The sequence below is a fragment of the Eumetopias jubatus genome, unplaced genomic scaffold, assembly GCF_037043125.1.
Source record: "Eumetopias jubatus isolate StellerSeaLion01/CBP00866 unplaced genomic scaffold, mEumJub1_p1.0 scaffold_11, whole genome shotgun sequence".
In the NCBI taxonomy this organism is placed as follows: domain Eukaryota; kingdom Metazoa; phylum Chordata; class Mammalia; order Carnivora; family Otariidae; genus Eumetopias; species Eumetopias jubatus.
This window is the reverse complement of record NW_028274817.1, coordinates 28005948-28030721: the sequence shown is the minus strand read 5'-3', so window position 1 is coordinate 28030721 and position 24774 is coordinate 28005948. Positions and strand designations below refer to the sequence as shown.

Below are 24774 nucleotides of genomic sequence, written 5' to 3'. Positions count from 1 at the left end.
TTCTTTTAATGCTTTTGGGGGTTTAAACCAGGCAATATGGTAAATATTCAAAAAATTAATGTACTTACAACTAGCAATGTGTCCTGCACATAGAAGGGGCTTATAGTGTAAGGAGAAAACTGACCGGAAAACACGGACTTACAAAACACTGTATTAGGTGCTATGATGAGGATAAGCATAGAGGCAAAGGCCCTAACCCAGTCTCTTTAGGACTGGAGCAAGTCAGGAAAAGCTTCCTGAGCAGAGGTATTACAGGTGGAATCCCAGAGACCAGAGGAAAACGAAGAGCTAGTGGGAATAATGAGAAATAGAGAATTAAGCTGGGCTTTCTATGCTTACAATCTCCTCCATGTTTAGCTGGAGAGTTACTTAAGATGTTAGAGGCAAGAAAAACAGGAAAGGGAGCATTTAAGATGAGTCCTGAAGGTCAAATTGGAATAGAACACTCTGCTTCTCTAGTTAGCCTCGACTGCTTCTTAACATATATAGACCAGACCCAGTAATTTCCCTTCCTTAACAACCTCTCATCAAGCTCCTCAGGTACTGTTATAGAGAAATTCTATAATAGGTATAAAAAAATACAAAGGACTGGGGCACCTGACTGGCTCAGTCAGTGGAGCATGCGACTCTCGATCTTGGGGTTGTGGGTTCAAGCCATGCGTTGGGTGTTGTAATTACTCAGAAATAAATTTTTTTTTTTTTTAAGATTTTATTTATTTATTTGACAGAGAGAGAAAGCACAAGCAGGGGCGGTGGCAGGCAGAGGGAGAGGGAGAAGCAGGCTTCCTGCCGAGCAGGGAGCCCGACGCGGGACTCGATCCCAGGACCCTGGGATCATGACCTGAGCCGAAGGCAGACGCTTAACTGACTGAGCCAGCCAGACACCCTTCAAAAATAAATTCTTAAAAAAAAAAATCTGTTAAAACATACAAAGGACTGAACCATGTGGTGCACGGTCTAGTATCATTTATGTAAAAAAGCCAAAATAAATCAAAACACACACAGTTGTTCTTACATACATAAAACACTGCTGGAAAAGATACTCCCCAAACTAATAATGTTTGTGGATTGAGGAACTAGCTGTGGGGAGGAGGGTAGAGGACAGGGTGGAAGTGAAACTTTTCACTACATGCTCTGTAATACTTTTTGGGCTTTGAACCAGATGAATATATATTAAGTACTCAAAAAACTTAAAATATTCACCTCACCCAATAAACCTTTTCTATCTTCCCCACCACCACACTTTTCAGCACGGCATTCAAGCCTCAATCTTACCATTTTAGTAGTCTCATGTCTGTTTATAATCTTCCACATACACCATGATCTAAACACTCTACTTTCCTTACTTTTTTAAGCAAGGTTTGTTTGGAGCAGTCATGTGTGCCTAAAACGGGGGCTTCCAAAAATTTTTGACAAGCCACAGCAAGAAATACATTTTATGTCACAATCCATTGTATGTAAAATAAATTTAGGTAATTGAGGGGCGCCTGGGTGGCTCAGTCGTTAGGCATCTGCCTCCGGCTCGGGTCATGATCCTGGGGTCCTGGGATCAAGCCCCGCATCGGACTCCCTGCTCGGCGGGAATCCTGCTTCTCCCTCTCCCACTCCCCCTGCGCATGTTCCCTCTCTCACTGTGTCTCTCTCTGTCAAATAAATAAATAAATAAATAAATCTTTAAAAATAAATTTATGTAATTGAAACAAAATCTTCATGAAAGTACACGTATCATTACTATGTACAATGTTCTCCAATTTTTTTCTATTTTGTCTTTTAAAAAATGCTGCTCATTAGGGTGTCTGGGTGGCTCAGTTGGACTCCCTGCTCAGTGAGGAACCTGATTCTCCCTCTCTCTCTGCACCTCCCCCTGCTTGTGTGCTCTTCAAATAAATAAAATCTTAAAAAAAAAATTAAAAAATGCTCGTCACACACTACAATTTCATGAACCTACTAGAATATAAGCACCTCAGGGGCAAGGCCTAAGTGATCTTCCCAGGGCATCTGTCCAGCTTTGCACACAGGAAGCAGTAACTGACTCAGCAGTGACTGTTTACTAAGTAAGTACTCTGTACCCTGTAAGGTGCTGGGATAGAAACATGAATAGGAAGGTGTTAAATCAATACTTAAAGTTTGGGATAAGCTCTATTTTATTCCAGATCTTTGAAATGCACTATTAGACATGTATTAAGTATTATTTTCTCTCACTTCACATGCAACTATTTGTATCAAACAGACTGTACATAGTTTTATAAGTCTCTTAAATAAAACTTTTTTTCTATGCAAGCTCCCAATCATTACTGGTAAAATATGCGACCTTAAATCCTTTTTGAAGGTAATCAGATACAAAATAGAAACATTCTAGGGGCGCCTGGGTGGCTCAGATGGTTAAGCGTCTGCCTTCAGCTCAGGTCATGATCCCAGGAGGATTGAGCCCCACATCAGGCTCCTGGCTCAGCGAGGAACCTGCTTCTCCCTCTCCCTCTGCCTCTCTCCCTGCTCATGCTCTCTCTCTCTCTCTGTGTCTCAAATGAATAAATAAAATCTTTAAAAAAAATAAAATAAATAAAATAAAATAGAAACATTCTAGCAAGGTTCTAACCATTATTCCTCTAAATCCCAGCCCCTTACCCGCCAAAATCCATACATGTCACATCAACAAACATGTCTGCAAAAAGAAAAAAAAAAAACATGTTTGTCTGATACAAACAAAACCATACACTCCAAAGAAATGTAAACACGTAGCAAATGAAATGTAAAACTATAGTTCCTGAGATTTGATGCTTTGGGGAATACAGGATTTAAGAAACTGCAAAGGCACAAAAGATTGCATCTGGGACAAGGGAATAGAAACGAGGGTGAGCAGTAAGCCTAGAATAAAAAATGAAGAGGATTAAAATAAGAATAAAAAACACAAAGACTACAAACATAATTAAACACGATAAGGGAGGAAATCTAGAAACTCTTCTGACTTAACAACAATAGACACCCAGAAAGATACTAAATTCCCATCAGGGTTCTGAACTCCGGCCACTGGCCTAATGGGTTGGGTCTTATTTTTCAAACCACATGTTTAAAGAAAAGGAAGGCACACCACAAAGTTTTCAAGAACTGAGACAGCAATAAAATCTAAATTATCTTTTCACATTTAGTAAAAATGGCTGAAATAAGATACTTGAAATACATCAAAAACTAAGAACTTGCAGAAAGGAAGCCAGACATGAATTTACATCTAGTAAAAAGGTTAGTTTAAGTAAGACTACCAAGGACTAAGAATTTGTAGTTGCACACTTTTTAAATTGCTGGGATAATATTGAGTACTAACTCAATAAAGAGAGAAGCACTACATAATGTGATAGACTAAACTTAAAAAACATCAAGAGTGACAACAATTAAAAATAACCTTACATAGAACACAACTAGCTACTTATCAATATAGAATACAAAAGGGATGCTCAGTTGGTTGAGTGTCTGCCTTCGGCTCAGGTCATGGTCCAGGGGTCCAGGGGTCCTGGGATCAAGCCCCGCACGAAGTCCCTCATGGAGCCCCTCATGGAGCCCCACATTGGGCTCCCTGCTCAGCGGGGAGTCTGCTTCTCCCTCTGCCTCTCCTCCCTGGCTTGTGCTCTCACTTATGCTCTCTCAAATAAATAAATAAAAAATCTTTAAAAAATATATAGAATACAACAGCTAATCATCTCTGCTAAGAATCTAACTGCTCTTCTGTAACCTCTGACTGCTTAAACAACCAGATTTTACAATGGGTAATAACCTGTACTGAGATGGACACACTATTTGCTTCCAGTCTTACAGTCATCTACTTGATAAATGAAGCATTACTAGAAAAGGCCATTATTAAAGATTTATTTCACAAAAAGCTAACCAAACAAGAGTTCCTATTATTAACAATAAATAAAATTATTTCCATCAGAATTGAAGTATGGACTAGGCTTGCCTTCAAAGAAAATAGCTATACTAAGAATAAATGTTATACTTTCATATATAAACAACCAGCCAGCTCCAGAAAAAAGTAGCTGATTTAAAAACACTACATAGCTACTTATACAAAGGCTGAGAACATGAGGAAAATGATCCCATTATTTAAAATACTCCAAATTCCAACGATTATAAGATGCCACATGTAAAAAACAAGACAGTCTTAAGAAGTAAAGGACACTGTTCCTAGAGAGTTCCTCTCTTTTTCTATTATTTTTTCAATTTGGCTAATGGTGTCTACTGACACATAATTGGAATGTAATCTATTTATCAGCCAGCTGTTCTGGCCCAGTGTGGATTTAGAATTTTAAAACATGTGTGTCTTTAGAGCTGTATAATAAAATATAATCTTAAAATTAAGGTATCTTTTCATTTTTTTTTAAGATTTTATTTATTTGAAAGAGAGAGACAACGAGAGAGGGAACACAAACAGGGGGAGTGGGAGAGGGAGAAGCAGGCTTCCCTGCAGGGAGCCCGACGTGGGGCTCGATCCCAGGACCCTGGGACCATGACCTGAGCTAAAGGCAGATGCTTAACGACTAAGCCACCCGGGCGCCCCTAAAGGTATCTTTTTAAAAGACTCATTTATTATCGTCATCATCATCAATGACACCAATAAGTAGCAGACATTGTAATAAGTAGTTTTTGCAGTATTTTGTTTACAGCTCAACAACCCTGCCATATAGGTAATGTTGGTCTTCCCATTTTACAAATGAGGAAAACAAGGCTTAAGAGAAGTAACTTGCCCAAAATTATGAGTGGCAGATCTCTAACCTAAGGCAGGCTGATAACTCAAAAGTCAGTGCGCTTAACCATACTATCTGTAGTCAATCAAAAACATGCAAACAAACAAAAAAAATCCCCCCAAAACAAAACAACATTAACCACTGCCTCATACTTAGGATTTCAAGGTTGTCGAGGAAAGATAATTTTAAAAACTCAAGTACAATTCTTATTTAAAATCACTTTTTTGGGGCGCCTGGGTGGCTCAGTTGGTTAAGCGACTGCCTTCAGCTCAGGTCATGATCCTGGAGTCCCAGGATCGAGCCCCACATCGGGCTCCCTGCTCGGCGGGAAGCCTGCTTCTCCCTCTCCCACTCCCCCTGCTTGTGTTCCCTCTCTCGCTGTGTCTCTCTCTCTCAAATAAATAAATAAATACCTTTAAAAAAATTTTTTAAAAAAAAGTGATTTTAGGGGAAAAAGAGAGAGAGGGAGAGGGAGAGAGAGAAACAGTCAAGAATCAGACTCTCGGGATGCCTGGGTGGCTCAGTCGTTAAGCATCTGCCTTCAGCTCAGGTCATGATCCCAGGGTCCTGGGATCGAGCCCCGCATCCTGCTCCCTGCTCCGCGGGGAAGCCGGCTTCTCCCTCTCCCACTCCCCCTGTTTGTGTTCCCTCTCTCACTGTCTGTCAAATAAATAAATAAAATCTTTTTTTAAAAATCACTTTTAAAAGACATTTGTTTCTTGCAAATACACTCAGAACCACATGTTCTTTTCTAGAAATTAAAAACTTAGGGAGGCAGTACATGCAATCCACACTAGGGACTTCCATGCTTAAGATTTAAAACATAACGGTTTTGCATGCACAGAAAAAAGTTCTGCATAGACATATGCCAAAAAAGCACTTACTTCAGAGACAGAAGGTAGGATGGGGGACCGAGGGTTCTGGTGAACTTTTGCTTGGTATACTACATACTTCTATAGTTTCAATTTTAGGAATTAGGAGAGTACTTTTTTTTTTGCCATTTCCCTCCCCTACCCCCTCTTTAGGAGAGTACTTTTCATTTACATTTCAACCAGTCAAAATTAAACAAGCACCTGAAATCCAGATGGTATGAAGTAATTTTACTCCCTTATCTTTTTACCCTTTTTTGAACCTGAACATCTCAAAATAAACTTTCTGAGAACAATCCAAAGGAGCATTTACAAAATTAAGGTCAAAAACAACAAAAGAGCTAGAAACAAATGCTTTTGTATTTATTATAGCTGAAACAGTAAAGTACTGTGAAAAGTGCAGAGAGTAAAAAGTTATAACACTGATGCTAGGCTAAAGAAATGCAACTGAACAACAGCAGGTGATAATTCTGAAGTAGAAGAAAATGAAAAACAAAAAATACAAGCTATGAACTCTTGAAACATAAAAGAATTTAACAGAATCAATTTATCAGGAAAATAGTTTTGAACCCAAAAGCTCTAGAAAAATATTCAAGGTAAAGTAAATCGGGTTCATTAACAATCACAATCAATATGCTATAAATATAAAACATATAAAATAACATTATTGAAACTAAAGATGCTGTATACCACCATATCCAAATAAACACCATATACATGAAGGAAAAAAATTACCTTCGAGGACACTTCTTTTCCCTAAAGTGAAACTATTTGCCTCTAATGCCGCACTACAGAGGTATTCCAAGTGCTGTGGTGTATTCCTGAAGCAGCAGAGGAGCGAAAGTGCACTGGACTTAAAACTTGGGCATCTCAGTGTGACTCCGGGCACATTTATTTAACTTCCCTGAAACTCAGTTTCCTCATCATAGAGGAATAATAACTACCACCCTGTCTACTTCACAAAGGGTTTCTATAATGCTTAAAATAAAAAATAAACCTAATTTGTAGAGGACCACCTGCACTATATGAAGAATAGCTATTGGACTACATGATCTCTTAAGGCCTTTCCAACTCTAATTCCATAATTCTACTTTTATTACTGTACAACTCAGGAGCCACATATGTAATATACCAACATAGCCAAGTAAGTGGGCTTCTCCTTAATAGCTTAGTACTACCACTGACACATAGTGTTACGACGACTATATTGTATAACATTACTACTACCTGTTGGGCATCGTTGTGAGTGTTTTGCATGCACTGACTCGTTCAATTCTCACAGCAACAGAAACTGGTGATCTTAATTGACTTATTACAAGTGAAAAAGCCACATTGTGACTTATGAAAGAGCTTTACTAGTGATAACATCATCTTGTATTTCTGTAACATAGCGATTCAAGTTGTTTTTCACATCTTATTTGACTCTTAGAAGCAACCCCATGAGGTAGAGAGGACAAGTATTCTTTCCCCTGTTTGTTACAGAGGAGGAAACTGAAGCTGAGGGAGGTCTAGTTTCTTGCTCAAGATCAGAAGGGTAATAGCTGCCAAAAGAAAATCCCAAATCTGTCTTCGGACTGCTAATCCAGGGTTTGCCATTACCATACCACCTCTGCAACTAAAATGAATAGATAAAAACTACAAATTCTGATAAATCAAACCAACTTAATTTCTTACAAGGTATTTATCAATATGAAGAACACAAAAAGGGTGCCAGGGTGGCGCAGTCGGTTAAGCATCCAACTCTCCGTTTTGGCTCAGGTCATGATCTCGGGGTCGTGACGACCCCGAGTCGGGCTCCACACTCAGTTACAGTCTGCTTGAGATTCTCTCTCCCTCTGCCCTCCCCCCTGCTCAATAGCATATGCTGTCGCTCTCTAAAATAAATCTTTAAAAAAAAAAACACACAAACTATTGGGACTCTGAAGCATTTTTTTTTATATGAAACTGCTTATGCTATAATGGAAAATGACTTCTTGAAGTGGCTGTGTCAAAAATACAGTAGAGCAGGGGCCTCTGGGTAACTCAGTTAAGCGTCTGCCTTCGACTCAGGTCAAGATCTCAGGGTGCTGGGATGGAGCCCCACATTGGGCTCCCTGCGCAGCGGGGAGTCTGCTTCTCCCTCTGCCTCTGCTTCCCCCCCAATCCTCGCTCATGCGTGCACTCTCTCTCTAATAAATAAAATCTTTAAAAAAATACAGTAGGGCAAAATATCATGGTAGTAAGCAGTCTAAATCAGTAATTGCCCTTAATAGTATATTTAAACTAAACACTTAAAGTATGGACCCATTTGTTAAGCAAAAGAAACAAACTGAACCTCAGACCAAGTCAATGGACTACAATCTGATGCTCATTTTTTGGCTAAGGACTGTCTTGTAGCCCAGAAAATAAAACAAACATAAAGAGCAAGAAAAAGAAATGGCAAAAGGCTACTAATAAAGGAGGAAGGATAAAGTATAGAGAATATTTGTATTTCTTGAAGCCTTTCCTATAGGCGAGTAACACCACTTAGCAAGAAGTACCGTAACAGAATGACATGTCACCAGAAATCATCTCTGGGATCCCGGCTGTAGGATTCCATTACAGGTAAAACCTTGATTATACCAAGATACTCCTCACTGTAAACCCTAATCAGAAGGGTCCAAGATAAACCCAATATATACCAATATGACTGTACTCATAGTTTGTCAGAATGTCAGAGTACGTCAGAATGTGTAGTCTGATTATAAAACATAGTGCATAAATTGATCAAGAAATTTTCACTAAAAGGAAACCAAAAGTCTACATAAGGACTCATTTCAAAGTAAAATCCGTCTACATACTACCTCAATTTATGCTAGCCAAATGTGGTTATCCACATTAATACATACCTGATAGAGTTCTTCTAAATTGTACTTAATCGAAGTACTATTCTGGATAGCTTCCACCGCTTCTTTCAGCTTCTGCCATGTTTCATCTGTGTAGTTCTCTGGTAATTTAGGCTTATCTAGATAATATGTACAATGTTGGTATCAGAATACGTAGCATATAGTAATGGAAGGATCCATTAAAGTACAATAATAGTATTACTGCTTTTTAAGGGTAAATTGTGATTTTTATAATTATTACATCTAAATATTAAAGTAGCTACTGTATTTAGGCTTAGCATAAAGAAAATTTGAAATGCCAGCATCCTGTTTAAGTCATTTTGACTCACCTATTAGAATTAAAGGTGAGGTTTCTTTTTTTCAATTGTATTGCTTCAAAAACTAAAAATTCAAGAATCACAGATAAAAAATAACAATCCTGATCTTATTCCATCACATGTAAAACCTAAGTCAGTCAACGTGAATTTTGCACCTGAGATTTAAAATACTAAATGTCTACTATGCACAAGGTACTTTCCAAACATCTTAATCTCCCTAACAATGCTCTAAGGAAGGTATTATTTATCCCTATCGTGCAACCGAGAAAACTGAGGCTAGAAGACTCATTTAGAAAGGCTTGCCCAAGGTCATCAAAGCTAATCAGTGGCAAAACTGAGAGTCTAATCCAAGTCTGTTTGACCCTCACATTTATGCACCATCTACAAATGGAGAGAAACATCTTTTAATTTAAACTAAATCAATGGGCAGAGTGAAATTTTAAAAAAATTTAAAACATCCAAATGACTCCAGAACCTATGTAGCATTTTCAGAATGGAAAGGACTATCTTAACCCAGGCTTTAAACTTCACTGACCAGCAATGAGTATTTTTTTTAATTAAAACATCCTAATACCTTAATGATATATTTTTAGTTCAAGAGGGAAAGAAAAAAACCCAAACAAAACCTCAGAAACCAGTATGCAAATGAAATTAGGATCATAGCTCATCCCTTTTAAAAATTCTTGGCTATTAAATTGATATACTTTGAGTGGAACAGTGAACACATTAGCCAATTACAATTCACATTTACTTTAGAAAGGTCTACTATTAAATCAGAAAGATTACAACACTCTTAAGAACCTGGGGATGGGAGAGGAGTGACAGGAAAAAAAAAAAGAGGTTAAAAATAAACACCATAACCCTCTGCTTTAAACAAAACAGAGCATATTCCTGATTTCCACACTAATGTTGAAAACACAAGCATTGAGAATCTAATTTTCTCAATACTAATATTTAGCCTCAAGGCGCTTATCTGGTAAATATTACTTCAGTTCATTCATTTACTTCTCCATTTAACAAACATCTTAGCATCTATTACCTGCCAGTTTAGGATGCTGAAAAACTAAGTCAGAAAAACAGAAACACAGTCAACAGAAAAAAGTAATTCAGCTCAATTACGTTTTTAAAAAACTGTTGATTTTATATGCATCAATGCATTCATAATACTCTCAATCATGTATCTCAAACATAAAGTGAACAAATTTTCCTAAAAGCTGCAGGTCAGTACTTTAAAACCCATTTTAGTGAAAAAAAAATAGATGTAGTAATTGTTCCTATCTTTAGACTAGTGGTACACAGAGTTACTACTTCTGTGTATACAGTATTTTTCACTTCCGAACCCTACCTTTGGAAAGAAATGCAGAGATCATATTTTCCTCCAAATACTGCTTCCACAATGAGTTTCAAGAATATAGTATCCAACATTATAAATCTAACTATAAATCATCATTGAGCATGAAAAGATCACCATTGCTACCTGCATTTCTAGGGACTAGAAAATGTGGCCTACTGAAGCATAAAAATAAAAATCCCAGCAGTGCCAAGGCTCACCATGCACCTGAAATAAACCTCTGTAGAATACAAATTTCTCACCTGTATAATCCAGATCAATCATACCGATTGTCAATGTTATAATGAGTAACAGATTAGATATAAACTGAGCCAGACATCAATATACTGCACAGAAACACTCCGTGTATGCTTCAGCACAAGAATACTAACCACCCCCGGAAAATGAACCCTCCACCCAAAAAAGGACCTCCCTCCACCTCATTGATTATGCATAAAACATTAGGCCACCTCTATACTGTTTAATATATTAACATAAATAGAGCACGTGACCGCTCAAGTGTCAAATCCTTAGTAGGTGATTATGGATTTTGGCCTTGGTTACCTTTAAAGTTCTTGATCACTAACTTCTTAGCAGAGCCAGGCTTGCTGTTAGCAAAGCTAGAAGTGGTGGTAGAAGATTTGGCTAGGCCGTTTGCGTGATGCCCCGAAGCCACAGAAGAAATTAATATACTCTTATTTTTAAGTTGCTGCTGCTGAGAGGTTGCAGCAGTTGGTGAAGATGAGGAGGAAGAGGAGGAGGATTCCTCAGCCATCTTCGCATCAAACCCTACAAACTCCAGGGTGTCTTCAAAACGCAGCTTCTTCTGTATCGGTACGTGGCTGGAAGTAGCCACTGAAACCCCCAGGCAGAAGGACGAGGTTGAAGGGGATGCCGAATCCCTGGGTTGTAAAGGAGGAGTGGAAGAGGAGGAAGAGGTGGAATCAAAGTCTTCTCTCTCGTTACTACTGTTACTGCTGCTACTGCTGCTGCTGTTTAACTTTCTCTTCTTGGCAGAGGTGGGCGGAGTGGTGCTGGTATTACCATCAGTGGCAGATCTGACCTCCTGAGCAGCAGCAGCAGCTGAGGGATTGGGGGAAGAAAAACCTGTTGGAAACATGAAAATAGCGGGGTCAACAGGCAGAGGAGCATCAAAAACCTACGTTTATATGCCTGCGTGCGTGTAGGAGTGAAGGTGGCAATGCTAGAGGGGGAAGGGAAGAAAGAGAGGAGAAACACAGAGGACGAGAAGGAAAGTGAAGGGGGGGGCTACACCGGGGGAATGGGAGGGTTTGGGAAGGCGGATAGGCTGACACCAGGAGTGAGCCGAACGAGGGGGGAGAGCGAGTGAGGAGGCAGACAGGTAAACGGCAGTGCCGTCCCCCTCCCCTGCTTTTCGGTCTCTCTCCCCCCTTTCTGCAGGAGCGACTCAGTGAGTCTGTGAGGCTGCAGCTCCTCCTCCTTTTCTCCCTCTCTCTGGGAGGGGAGATGCCGTGGTTGGGGGGAGGGGGAAGGGGGAGGGGGAGAGAACCAGGGCTTGTTATTGTCAATAGCACAGGAGGCTAAAGATGGCGCCACTTCCGGTCACGCGGCGGCGAGGGAGGGGCGGCGTCTGTCCTCGGGAGTGGGGGGTGGAGAGAAGCACTGCAGGCGCCCGGGGGGCGGGGGAGCTGGCTCCGGGAGAGGCGGCGGGAAAGCGGCGGCTAAGGAGCCCAAGACGCTCCTGCTCCTTCGCTCGCTCTCGCTGTCCTTCCCCCTCCCTCTCCCGCTCCCCTTCCCTGGCAGCACTGTCCTCCCCCGGCCCGCCGGTAACTCCCACCCCCTCCTTAACGGTCCCGCGGGGAGCTTCGCGCTGCAGCGCCCTTACCGGAAGTGACTGGGCAGACACTTTTCATAGCGCCCAGATCCCGAAGCCCCCAGGTCCGCAGGACTTGAGTTGGGGGGGGGAGGGGGGAGGGAGAAAAGGGGGGGGAAAGAGAAGTGGACAGGGAGGAGGGGGCGGGCTTTCGAGACACCTCCCGAGCTCCTGATTGGCGCTTTCTGAACGCGAGGCGGGCCGGGTGGGGGGAAGGTGGCGGGAGAAGCAGCGGGAAGAAGCCTGAAGGGGAGGGAAGGTGGTGACGGTGAGGGGCGGGGTGAGCTAGCTGGGAAAAAAGAGGAGGAGGAGGAGGAAGAGAGGAAGGGAGGGAGTAAAAAGTTAGGGAACCGAGAATGGAAACTTTGAAAGAGATAAAGGAATAAGGAGGGGTTGCAAGGCAAGGGGAGTAACCCGAAATGGAGGAAAACATAATCATGGCATTATGCCTGGTGCTGAGAAGAAATGTCATGATGTTAAAATAGGAAAGGAAAAGAAAAAGATCTTAGATACAAAAAGAAAAGAAAATGAGTCTTTGCTTCGATTGAGCTATAAATTGTTTCTTTTGTGTCAAGGACACCCCTGACCCAATATGATTAGGGCCTGAGTTTTGATACCTTTCTCAGTACTATGTAGCCGCAAATCTTTTTACCTTCCTAACAGGAGCATTTTCTAAGATGGCTGGCCAGAGTTAAGGGTGCATTCTAAGGCCCAAGAAATAGGAAGGTAACTAACACCTCCCCCCAACACATACACACACACAACACAGTTTCCAGTACCAAGCCCAACCCCGATCTCCTCCGTCATCAATCCAGCAATTTACAGCCTAAACATAGCCACTTTTACTAAATCTCAGTTCATATACTGTTTCAAAGAACACATTTTAGGAGAATGACATTGGCAAAAATCAATGTTTTCTACCAATGTATTCCACAAGCTCAAATTTCAAAATGGATTACTCATAAGAACAAACCTCTAAATTGGTTAAATTAGCAACAATAAACCTTGTAAATTTCCTGCTGGGAGTTTTTATTTAACCCCAGGGCATGGTGGGGGGCAGCACAATGTCAAATAAAACTAGGTCTGCCAACCTGTTGATTCTAACTGCAGAAACATTCAACAAGCTTGTACTGAAAGACTTTATGCCACACAGTATACCAGGTCCCTGCCATTGAGAAAGCCAGTAGGGGAAGACAATTTCAAAAAAACTAATTTCTGTAACAGTTCTATAACAAATGCACAAAGTGCTCTGGAAACAGGTGAATCAAGAGATTTGGAGGAATTTTGGGAATAGTCAGTTTCACAGAGGAATTGTTTATGCTGGGTCCCAAAGTGGGAATTGCCAAAAAGACAAGAGGGAAGAAGGTGAAAGGCATTCTGGGCAGTGGAAATGGGCAAAGCAGGGAGTTGTGAAAGGGCCTGGCCTGTTTATGGAAATATGGAAAGTGCAATGAAGCCAGAAAGTAAGATGTCTGGTTGGAAGTAAGGAAAATGAGGCTCAAAAATGTAACACAATGACCTACTGATTATTTTGAATTGAAGCTACTTAGGAAGCAACTGGTGCAAGGACAGGAAGACCCTCTGCTATCCCCCTGAAAGCAAGAAACAAATCTCCCATACGAAAAATATCCTCCCTGTACTAAGATGTAAAAAAAAAATCCTTATTACCAGAGACAGAGACTTTAAAGCTGAGAAAGCTGCAGAAACATTTTTCTAATCTACCTCAATCTAAATTCTGCTTAGAATTCCCTACTAATTAAAGCTCCCAAACACCTGTTTTCTTTATCCTGTCAATTCCTCACAAGTTTGTTGTCTCATTGTCTAAAACGTATAAAAACTGCCTGTCTTAATCATTTCTTGGGGTCTCAGTGTCATTATTGGGCCTCTGTGCCCGCATAATAAAACTTTGGGTTTTTTCTCCTATTAATCTGTCTCATGTAAATTTAATTCTTAATCCAGATGGAAGACCTTGAAGGGTAGAGGAAGAATTTTTCCTTCCCTCCTCTGGCACACAAAGCCAAAAATCTGGTCTACCCTGTAGCCTAGGGTAGACAGCAAGGAGAGGAGGGAGCAAGCTGGGCTTTTAAAAGCAGGGGAGTAACAGGATGGTGGGTGGTGTAAAAGCACTTTGTATTGTATAGTTTGAGATAGACAAATCAGAACTTTAAGAATAAATCCCTTTTCTAGCTGTTTATACAAGCCCACTTTTTATTTATGTATTTATTTTTAAAATTTTAGGTCTTCAGAGGTCTTTGGTTAAAATGTAAATCCTCCTAGAAAGAGGTACCCCCTTGAGCCACTATCAGCTTGGTGCCGTTTGATGACAATTGGCTGAGAGCAAGGCTCTAATGGAACTTGGGCCCTAGAGCCAGAGAACTGTGATAGAGGCTGAAGAGGGGGGAAGATGGACTCCTATCTTTTTTGAATGTACCGTTTCGTTCTTGCTGCCTAAAATGAGACTGTAAACTCTTAAAGCCAAGGAAGGTATCCTAAAACATTAAACCCTCCTTTATTGTCTCATATTTCGCACGATGCTGAAAAACTGTAAATGCAGTGTAAATACTTATTGAATATCTCATTGAATGAGACTAAAATAATGCCATGTCTTTACAGGGGAGGATTAACTGGCTAATTTTCCAGATTTAATGAACAAGGTTGCTCTGATTTGTATAGTTATATTTCTTAGAAGGGTGTATGGATGGGCCAGCTGATAATGGCTCAAATCGATACCTTTTCTAGAAGGATTGGCAATTTAACCAAAGACTTCTCAAGACCAAAAAAGTGGGGCTTGTTCTAATTCATGTAATTATATTTCTTAAAAGACAAAACGATGGAAAACTGCTTTTGCCCTTCAAAGATAAACTTTTATACTAACATAAAGCATAGCTGAGTCTTGTTAATATTCAACTACATTCTAATAATAATAGCTCCTAATCTGACATGATTATCTAAGCCCTTCAGTCTTCCAAGTTACATGTTGGCTGTAAAAGCACAGATCCTTGGCTCTTGAGCGCTAGCTCACTTTGAATGACCTGGTAGTCTAACTTACTATTTAAGTTTTCCATGAAATATCTTTAAATGAGTTTTGTGGGAAAACCATTTTCCTTTTTTATCTTGGTCACTAATAGTAATCTTCCTTTTGATATCCTAACAGCCTTATTTTGGTCAATCCTCACATATTTAGCACATCTTAATAGAGATATGTAATTTTAATAATGATTTTTAAATTTAACATTTAGATTTTGTGGCACAAACCAACTTAGATATTACTATGTGATGTGCAAGGGCCAGAACTTTGTGCCTTCTTGGACCCTTGGATCACTTTAAAAAGAAAAAGCTTCCATGTTTCTTTGTAAAACATATTTTAAATCAAGAATCAAGAATCAAATAATTGGGCTAATTAAAACATAAGCATATATATTCTATACACCTAAACATTTGCCAACCAACGTTAAACAAATTCTCAACATTAAAATACATTTCTCAAGGTTGAACTCACTGAAACCACAATAATCAAGACATGCAATGTAGGACACCATACAATTATGGCCATTATCAGACTAAACCAGATTGGGCACTTAACACATACTCCATATATAGAATCTTTCATCTTGTGAGTTCAACTCATACCTCAGAAACATTAATTAAACTTTACAGTGCTGCCAGATGAAGTATAGTTATTACTGGTATTCTTTCAATCAAGCAAATAAAATAAATCTGTAGCTATTTATAAAGGTAAATATACACATAAAGGAAGAAATACAAAGACACTAGTTTTTCTAATGTCCATTCCCCTATTTTAGCAGTCATGTCTCTAACAAAGAGTATGAACCTGTTTCCTTTTTTTGATCACAGAGATTCCCCAAAGTGCTTGATTCTGAGTCTTCTCCAGACATCTCAGAGCGGATAGACACTCATGAAATCCTTGTTATCCACGGGTGGGATTTTCCTTAAAAATAGGAGACACTGCTTGCTTAAGAGAACTCGTGGGTAAATGGTGGTCCATGTTCCCTATCTGCCTTTCTGAAAGACCATCTTTGAAGCAGGGAAATACAGAAAAGGCAAACCAAGCTGCGGTGAGGTAGCCAACATTACATCATAATAAGGGCTTTGTGATGCTATCGACAGCACGGGGCGGCTAGGGGACGACTGAGGAGGTCAAAGCTTAAGCAAAGATGATCCAGCTACACAATGTGAATTCACCCTTTGCCCATCCTAGAGTTTAAAGCAAGGAACTTGATAACAAATGCTAAACCCGTGGTGCTCAGTACAATGTAAATAAAGAACACAGACCTCATATTTTTAACAAAATCATTTATCTTCTACATAAAATATCAACTGAAGACTTACAGACTTGGGTACATCAAACATTTGAAGACTTAGCCCCTTAGCTCAGAGATTTTACCTACAGTCATAACCTGTGAACCATCTGGAAAGCAGATTTTAGGACTAACAGTTAGGGCCAGGCCGTTTTCCCTGGGGGTTTGGGGTGGAGGACTAGATCAGCCACAGATTACTTCCTTTGGTGCTGCCAAGCACTTGCTTATTGTGGAATTGCTGGGCCTATTTTTAACCTTCCCTTCACTTTATCAATGACTCTCACAGTCCCTCCCACCGTGCTTTAAGATTTGATCTTCCCAAGGCATTTGGCTTTTCTTTTTCTCAAGAGCAAGGCCGTTTTAGGCTTAAATCAGTGGCTCCCAACTCCAAATAAACAACAGAATTGCCTGGGGACTTTAAAAAGAAAAACAAAAAACCACCTTTGCCCAGGTTTTGAAACTAGTCCAACCGAATTAGAATCTCTGTGAGTAGGGCCTCAATTATCATTATTTCTAAGAAGCTTTCAGGGTGAACTACATACCTCCAAGATTGAGACCCCAGCTGTAGGTGAACTAAGTACCGTCATGATTTGAATGAGGCTGATAAGCCCTTGTACTCTTTAATGCCTGAAATTTCACAATTATTTATTCATTCCTTTTGATAAAAATAGTCTCCTTCTCTAGGACTCCTTTTTTCAAATGCAAATTAGCCAGGGAGACTCAGTCCTGACCCTTTAAGGTGAATGCTCCTTGAACAAAGGATAATGCAAGAGTCCTAAGTGCCTGGGGGTAAAGAGAACTACGACTAGGCATTGCAATGGGGGTGAGGGGTGGGTAAAGCTACCATCAAGGAAGGAAAGATTTCTGAGAGTACATTTTGCTGATCTCACAGTATTGCCTGGGGCCAATCCTGCTTTGTGATGACTGCATATTTAAGATCTAGTCAAGTTTATCTCAGCTGCCAAAAGCTTATTCAAAGAAATTTAAATATTTTTTATAAGCAAAACAAAGACCAGACATTGGGAATGTAGATTTGGGGCTATGTATAAATGCCCAACTCTGAATTATTCACCATATGGATGTTTCTATTGCCAAGTGATCTGTTTTTCCTGATTCCATTAAATGTCCTTTATTCCCACCAATAGCATTATTTTTCTTGCCAATTCATTTGGTCATTCAACAAAAATGTATTGAGCAACTACTCTGGGCAAGGCATGGTGCTAGATGTCATAAGGGAATACAGAACTAATACAAAATTCCATTTGTGGTTGATTTTACGGTTTTTCAAAGCACTTTCACACACAATCTTATTTTATCCTCATAACCACACTATGAGATAGGTCAGGTGCCATCCCCATTTCACAGATGAGAAACAGGCTCAGGGAAGGAGGTTAAAATGACTTGCCAAAGACACGAAGCACACAGACTTAAACCAAACCCACTTTTTCTCAAAACCCAAATATGGTACTTCCCCAAATTTCCAGTTTAGTAAGGAGACATGCCATAAAATTGTCTCAAGTAATAGACAAGTTAGGAAAAGACGTTCAGAGCCCCACTCACCAGGAGGAAAAAAAGAAAAGAGGGATAAAAAAAATTACTCCTTTATTGAGATGAGCCAAATCATAGTGCCCAATAGGAGACCAAGCCTGGATTCAGTTCAGGCAGGACCCAGCGGCAAGCAATGCACATTCAAGGAGACAGTAGCAATTTGGTTCTAGAGATCAGAATCAGCCCATTTAGCTGGATGCTCAGCCAATGGCTGATTTCACCAGAGGTAGAAACCAGCTCCCTCTCCTAGCCAAATCCAGACAAACACTGAACAAGCCTTGCCTGAGGACCTGTTATGATCCAGTCACTGAGTATACAAAGACAACCCTTGCCCTCAAACAGTTCTCAATTGGCCTAGTGGGTGAGGCAGACGATTAGAGGACAGAGTGATAAAAGCTGCTGTAGGAACACAGAGACACCTGCACAGCCTAGGAAGATGGGGTAGGGTCGAGATAAGGTGGGGCTGGGGATTTACAAAATAATAGCTTCCTGAGAAAATAATAGCTTCCCGAGAAAGTAATTCAATTTAAATCTGTGGGGATAAGTGGGAATTAACCGGGCAAGAAGAGTGGGAGGGGCAGGGGGCACAAAGAAGGAAAACAGGGTACAGCTTTAAATCCTGAAGGTGAGAAAGACTAAGACATATTTAGGATCTGCAAGGAAACTAGTTCTCGGGGAATAATTTGTCCTAACCGAAACCCCTAGAGTGTTAAGGAGGGAGATCAAGGCAGCATCCCAGTCCCAAATCTGGTACAGTAATTCTTAGGCCTCTTATTAGCACCAGGCCTTATACCTATCCTGTACTTGCTGCTGGAGTTGTGGCTACTGGTTCAGGAACTGGGGCGGGGGGGGGGGGAAGAGTGGGCATGGGGAGAGATAAGCATGGGAAATAAGGTAATGAGAAAGAAATGATAATACAGATGCACACGTGACCACAATACTGGACAATGGTACAGGAATTCAGATGAACTAGAGCCAAGTTTGGGAAAGGATGGTCAGGGGAATGAACCCAGCCAGCTGCCTATTGTATAAAAAAAGTTTTATTGGAGGGGTGCCTGGGTGGCATAGTTGGTTTAGCATCTGACTCTTGGTTTCAGCTCAGGTCTGATCTCAGGGTAGTGAGATCAAGCCCCGCATCGGGCTGCACGCTCAGTGCAGTCTGCTTGAGTTCTCTCTCCCTCTCCCTCCGCCCCTTCCCCCTTCACTCTCTCTCACTGAAATAATGAAATCTTTTTTTTCTTTTTTTCTTTGACAGAGACACACAGCAAGAGAGGGAACACAAGCAGAGGGAGTGGGAGAGGGAGAAGCAGGCTTCCCGCCGAGCAGGGAGCCCGATGAGGGGCTTGATCCCAGGACCCTGAGATCATGACCTGGGCCGAAGGCAGATGCTTAACGACTGAGCCACCCAGGCGCCCTGAAATCTTTTTTTTTTTTTTAAATAAGAAAGTTTTATTGGAATGCTGCCATACTTATTCATCTACATATTTTTTGTGGCTGATTTTGTGCTAAAACAACAGAGTTCAGTAGTTGGGACAGACCATATGGCCAGCTAAGAGCCTAAAATATTTCCTATCTAGTGCTTTACAGAAAAAAGAAATTGCTGACCTTTGCCCTTGAATATACTAAGTGCTAATAATAGATATATGGAGACTGTATAGTGGTGGCACAAGGGGGAAGTGATTAAAACATGCTAAGGATTATCTGTTCCTAGTCTGCATCACCTTTGATACAGACCTCAAAAAACAGCAAGAGAATATTCTTTGATAGAATGACTAAATAAATTGGGGTATATTCACACAATGAAATACTACATGACACTGAAAAATTAATTACAGCTACATGCATAAATCACAAAAATGTTACATGAAAAAAGCAATAATTATAGGATATATGCAATTGATAACTTTTTGTAAAGCTCAAAAAATAAGGAAAACTTAAATGGGTAGAAAATATGGTAAAACCATTAAAATATAGAAGGGAAAAAATAAACACAAAATCCAGGATAGGGGACTGCTCTGGGGGAAGCAAGGGGGAGAATTTAGGTAGATTCAAAAGCATTGGTAATGTTCTAGTTCTTAGGTTGATGATGGGTTCATGGGTGTTTGTTTTCTTATTATGCTCCATAAATTACATGTCACACATATTCTTCTGTATGTATTAAAATTATATAATAAAATTTTTTATTTTTATTGTTATTATTTTTTTAAGGAGGCTCTACACGGGGCTTGAACTCACGACTGAGATCAAGACCTGAGCTGAGATCAAGAGTCAGACACCTGGGGCGCCTGGGTAGCTCAGTCGTTAGGCATCTGCCTTCAGCTCGGGTCATGATCCCAGGGTCCTGGGATCGAGCCCTGCATCGGGCTCCCTGCTCAGGAGGAAGCCTGCTTCTCCCTCTCCCACTCCCCCTGCTTGTGTTCCCTCTCTCGCTGTGTCTCTCTCTGTCAAATAAATAAAATCTTTAAAAAAAGTCAGACACCTAACCGACTAAGCCACCCAAGTGCCCCATAATAAGTTTTTTTTAAAAGTATAAGGACGAGGGTGCCTGGCTGGCTCAGTTGGTAGAGCATGCGACTCTGTGAGTTGAAGCCCCATGTTGGGCATAGAGATTTCTTTTTTTTTTTAAGTTTTTTTTTTTAAATTTATTTGAGAGCAAGAACAGGAGAGGTGTAGAGGGAGAGAATCTTCCAGCAGACTTCCTGCTGAGCACAGAGCCTGATACCGGGCTCGATCTCACTACCCATGAGATCATGACCTGAGCGGAAACCAAGAGTCAGACGGTTAACTGATTGAGCCACCCAAACGCCCCTGGGCATAGAGGAATCCTTTTTTTTTTTTTAAAGGGAAACAAGGAGCTTTTAAAAATAATAATAATAGTAATAATAATAATAAAGTATAAAGACCAAGTAGTGACTTGTTGAACACTAGAGCATAGTAGTTTGGAGAAAGAATAGCTGGCAGAGATGGCAAATGACAACTAGGACTGATTTTTGGAACATTTAGGCATTTCTCATGGATTCCTTTGGGACCTGGGGGAATCCCCCTCCAACCTGGTGGAAGAATAGACTTTCCACGGTCCACAAGATGGGGACTTAATAGATTTTTTTAAGCGATAGGAATATGTGTATTCACATACAGTATACTATGCTGCCCTTAAAAGTGGGAAGGCAGATTTATGTATACTGACAAGGAAAGGTGTCCGTGATACAATAGTAAGCAAAAGAAAGTCACAGAACAATTCATATAAGTATGATCTATTTTTTTAAAGCAATAATTACGTTGCTAAATGTATAGAAAAAGACTTTAGGGACACCTAGGTGGCTCGGTTGCTTAAGCGTCTGCCTTCAACTCAGGTCATGATCCCGGGCTCCTGGGATCGAGCCCCGGGTCGGGCTCCCTGCTCAGCGGAGAGTCTGTTTCTCCCTCTCCCTCTGCCCCTACACCTGCTTATATTCTCTCTCTCTCTCAAATAAATGGATAAAATCTTTAAAAAAAGAAAAAGATATGTATCAGGTCACCTTTATTTGGGGGGGGGATTTTATTTATTTATTTGAGACAGAAATAGCCAGAGAGAGAGAGAGAGCGCGCACAAGCGGGGAGGAGAGGGAGAAAGAAGCAGGCTCCCCACAGAGCAGGGAGCCCATTTGCTTTTTAAACGTCATATACTGTGGGGGTCTCTCCATGACAGTACCTGAAATCTCACTCTTTTTAAGGGCTGCAAACTATTTCATAGTAAAGACATACCATGTTTATTTAACCACTCTCTTATTTTTGGATATTTGGTTATTTCCAGTTTTTTTCTAATACAAATATGCAGCATTGAACATCCTGTAATATAAATCTTTATGCATGTGGAAAAGTATTTCTGAGGATATATTTGAAGTAGAATCGAGGGAAATTTTGCTAGATTGCCATCTTACTCTTCAGAAATGTAGTACATACACTCTCACCTTCAGAATGACTGCAGATTGCCCACACCATTAGCAACGCTAAATATTATCAAACTTTCAATTTTTTGCCAAAATAAACGTGAATTCAATCTCACTGTAAAACAACCACAACAAAGCAGAAATGCCCTCTTTACCACTATCCTCTCTCCAGAAATTTATTTCCACCTTGCTATTAATTTTTCATATGAATGGTTTCATTATGCTTGATTTTCTTTCTTCCTTTTTTTGTCTTTTTAATTTAAGTGGGCTCCATCTGGAGCCCAAGGTGGGGAACTAACTCAGGAGCCTGAGATCAAGACCTGAGCTGAGATAAGAGTCCGAGGTTTAACTGACTGAGCCACCCAGGTGCCCAGATTCTTTTTTTTATTAAGTAAGCTCCATGCCCAAAGTAGGACCGGAACTCAACACCCTGAGATCAAGAGTTGCATGCTCTACAGACTGAACCAGCCAGGCGCCCCTTCCTAGATGTATTCTTACCAATTATTTGTATTTAACTCTGTATTTCACTTTTACTAGTTCATTTACGCACTATTACCTTCTGAGATGGCCGCATCATCACTCCCATTCTCTGATTCTGATGACTGTGACATAGTCTGTCTTTGAAAGGCTACTCACAATTTTGGCCGGCTAACCGCACCCTTATCCATCATCCCTTATGGTTACAGCTCTAATATTTAGTTTTCTTCTTTCATATAATGCTAACTTGGGGAGAAAAAGCGCAATTGTTAAGACTAACATCTTGAATTGGAAATCTGCCATGTCCTCCTAAATTACTATGGCTTGTGCCCCCTACTCACCGCCCCCTCCCGGGGGGGGTTCAAGGCCAACAGACTCCCATCAAGGTGTCCTCCAGCTATTTCGGAGGGTCTCACTGATCTCACTGAGATCCGAACCAGGTCTCTATCTAATATATTGGCCTCTTCATCAGGCTACAGAGCCAAGGTTTTGGGGGTCCCTGCCCCATCGTGGTCACCACCTGGCCAAGAATTTTCTCTGCAGGTAACTATGGCTCTAACATGCTTTTCCGTAACTTCTCCATATCGCCGGTGAGTAAAGGCTCTAACTTCTATAGCAACATATCTCTTTTGAGTTTGCGCTTTTTCTCCCCAGTAACGAAAAGAAGTACAACAAAATAACTTAAAATAGCCAGAGATGAGCCTTGGCTTAGATAGAGTCTCTTGGCTCGAAGGCAGGCCTACAGCCAGTAAGCTCCTAAAGGATAGATACCCTCTCCGCTTTCCACGATCGCGAAGAACCTGTTTAACTCACCATCCCAGGACCAACAGGATTTGTTGTGGTTACTGGTGTTCCATCTATTAGGATCAGAACCCGACAGCTCCGAATAGGAACAATTGACCACCGACGACCGTTAGTCACGCTGGCAACTGGCGGGCTTTCTTCTAGCTAAGTCCTGCCCACCCAACCCGGAATTCTGGTGCAGTTAACGGTTTTCAAGGATGACTGATTGACAGCGGATCTGACCAATCCCTTCAGGGGAAACCCCACTCACCTAACAGGGGCCTGATAGGCGTCAGAAGCAAAAACAGAAAACTCACTTAACAGATTGAGCTACGGAGGCGGCCCTCTGATATTGATACATGTCTTAAAGTCCCGAGTTTCTCTGTCTTTAAAATACCACCTATGGAACATCAGTAAGTCAGCCAAGGTTTTTCTGTGCAAAACCTACCGTGACCGAAATCCTGACTCTCCGCTGGGTCTCCTCTGACACCACCCCGGGGGGGGGGGGGGGGGAGAAGGGCGGTAGAGGGGCGTCAGACTCCCCAGGTGGTCTCCCCTGAGGTGCGAGGGGTGGGGCAAGTGGGTGATGGGGTAAGGGTGGGAGCCTCATTATAACCTGCCAAGGGTGGAAGTCTAGACTCCCCGCCCTGCCCATTGCTGACGTGGGTGAGGGTGAAGCCATAGTTTCTTTCCATGGCATTTGGCTAGAGTAGCTCTATCTAAAATTTTCTGTCTTGCCGGGTCACTCCTTTCCTGGTCCTTTGTCTAGAAAAAGCAAGGCCAGGCTCAGTTGGTGGAGCCCCGGACTCTTGGTCTTGGGGTTGTGGGTTGGAGCCCCAGGTTGGGTGTGGAGATTACTTAAAAATAAAGTTAAAAAAAAAGAAGAAAAGAAAAAGCAGAATTTTGTGGGGGCTTTATTTGTGCCAGTTGGTGTTTCACACATCTCTTTTTCTACTCTTCTGAATGGGTTAGGTTTTTTTCCCGTCTCTATTCCTGTTATTGTTAAAATAAAAGAAAGCTATTGGAATATAATAATAGAATGCTAAATCTAGGTGGTGGGTATATTGGTATTCACTATAAAATTCTTTAAACTTTCCTGTACATTTGAAAATTTTTATAATAAATGTTGGAAAATAAAGCAAGAGGGAATTATTTTATAATACTTTGAAAAGAAAAGAAAAGAAAAAACCAAAAGCTATGGGATTCAGTATATTTATCTTACATACCGCTTGTATTAGGATTCTTGTTTGCAAGTGGCAGAAACCCAAGTTGAATAAGCTTGAGGAAAATGGAGTTTATTGCCTTCTATAACTGGGAAGGACAGGACATATCTCAGACACACCAGGATCCAGAGACTCAAATGACCAGATTCTCAGTCATCTCTCCATCTCTCTTCTCTGCTTCTCTCTTCTCTGTATTGCCTCATTCTCTAAGACTCTTTCACATGGTAGAGACATGGGTACGATACCATCTACTTTGGGGTCACATCCTTACAGTTTAATAGCCAAAGAAAAGAGAAAGCTATTTCTTTACCTCTGATTTGGATTATTCCAAGGACGGTCTTATATCTCTGGCCTAGGACACATGCCTAACTGCTTGGAGCTGCCACTGTGTCCAACAGAGTTTATTATGATTAGCCCATCCTGGGTTAGGTGCACAGCCATGTGTGCGGAGGGTGAATGGGGCAGGGTACTATCATTACCTGTCCCACCAGGACTATGGTCGGTGAAGGAGGAACAGCTCTCCA

The 24774-nt window shown here is 40.9% G+C and overlaps 1 protein-coding gene across 3 annotated transcripts in view; it reads right to left on the bottom strand.

Annotated features, from left to right (window-relative positions):
• The window catches only part of CUL4B (cullin 4B), a 36843-nt gene extending 24792 nt beyond the window's left edge, over positions 1-12051 (bottom strand). For 2 of the 3 annotated variants that reach the window (XM_028087781.2, XM_028087782.2), the window contains exons 1-3: positions 11984-12051; positions 10681-11223; positions 8473-8588 (exon numbers count right to left, since the gene is read on the bottom strand). In XM_028087781.2, coding sequence (XP_027943582.1) covers positions 8473-8588; positions 10681-11223; positions 11984-12011 — 687 coding nt within the window. In that variant the 5' untranslated portion in view covers positions 12012-12051. Of the gene's footprint in view, positions 1-8472; positions 8589-10379; positions 10472-10680; positions 11224-11983 lie in introns of those variants that run through there. The other variant, XM_088028660.1, reaches the window with a different exon arrangement.
• Between the last annotated feature and the right edge of the window lie 12723 nt (positions 12052-24774).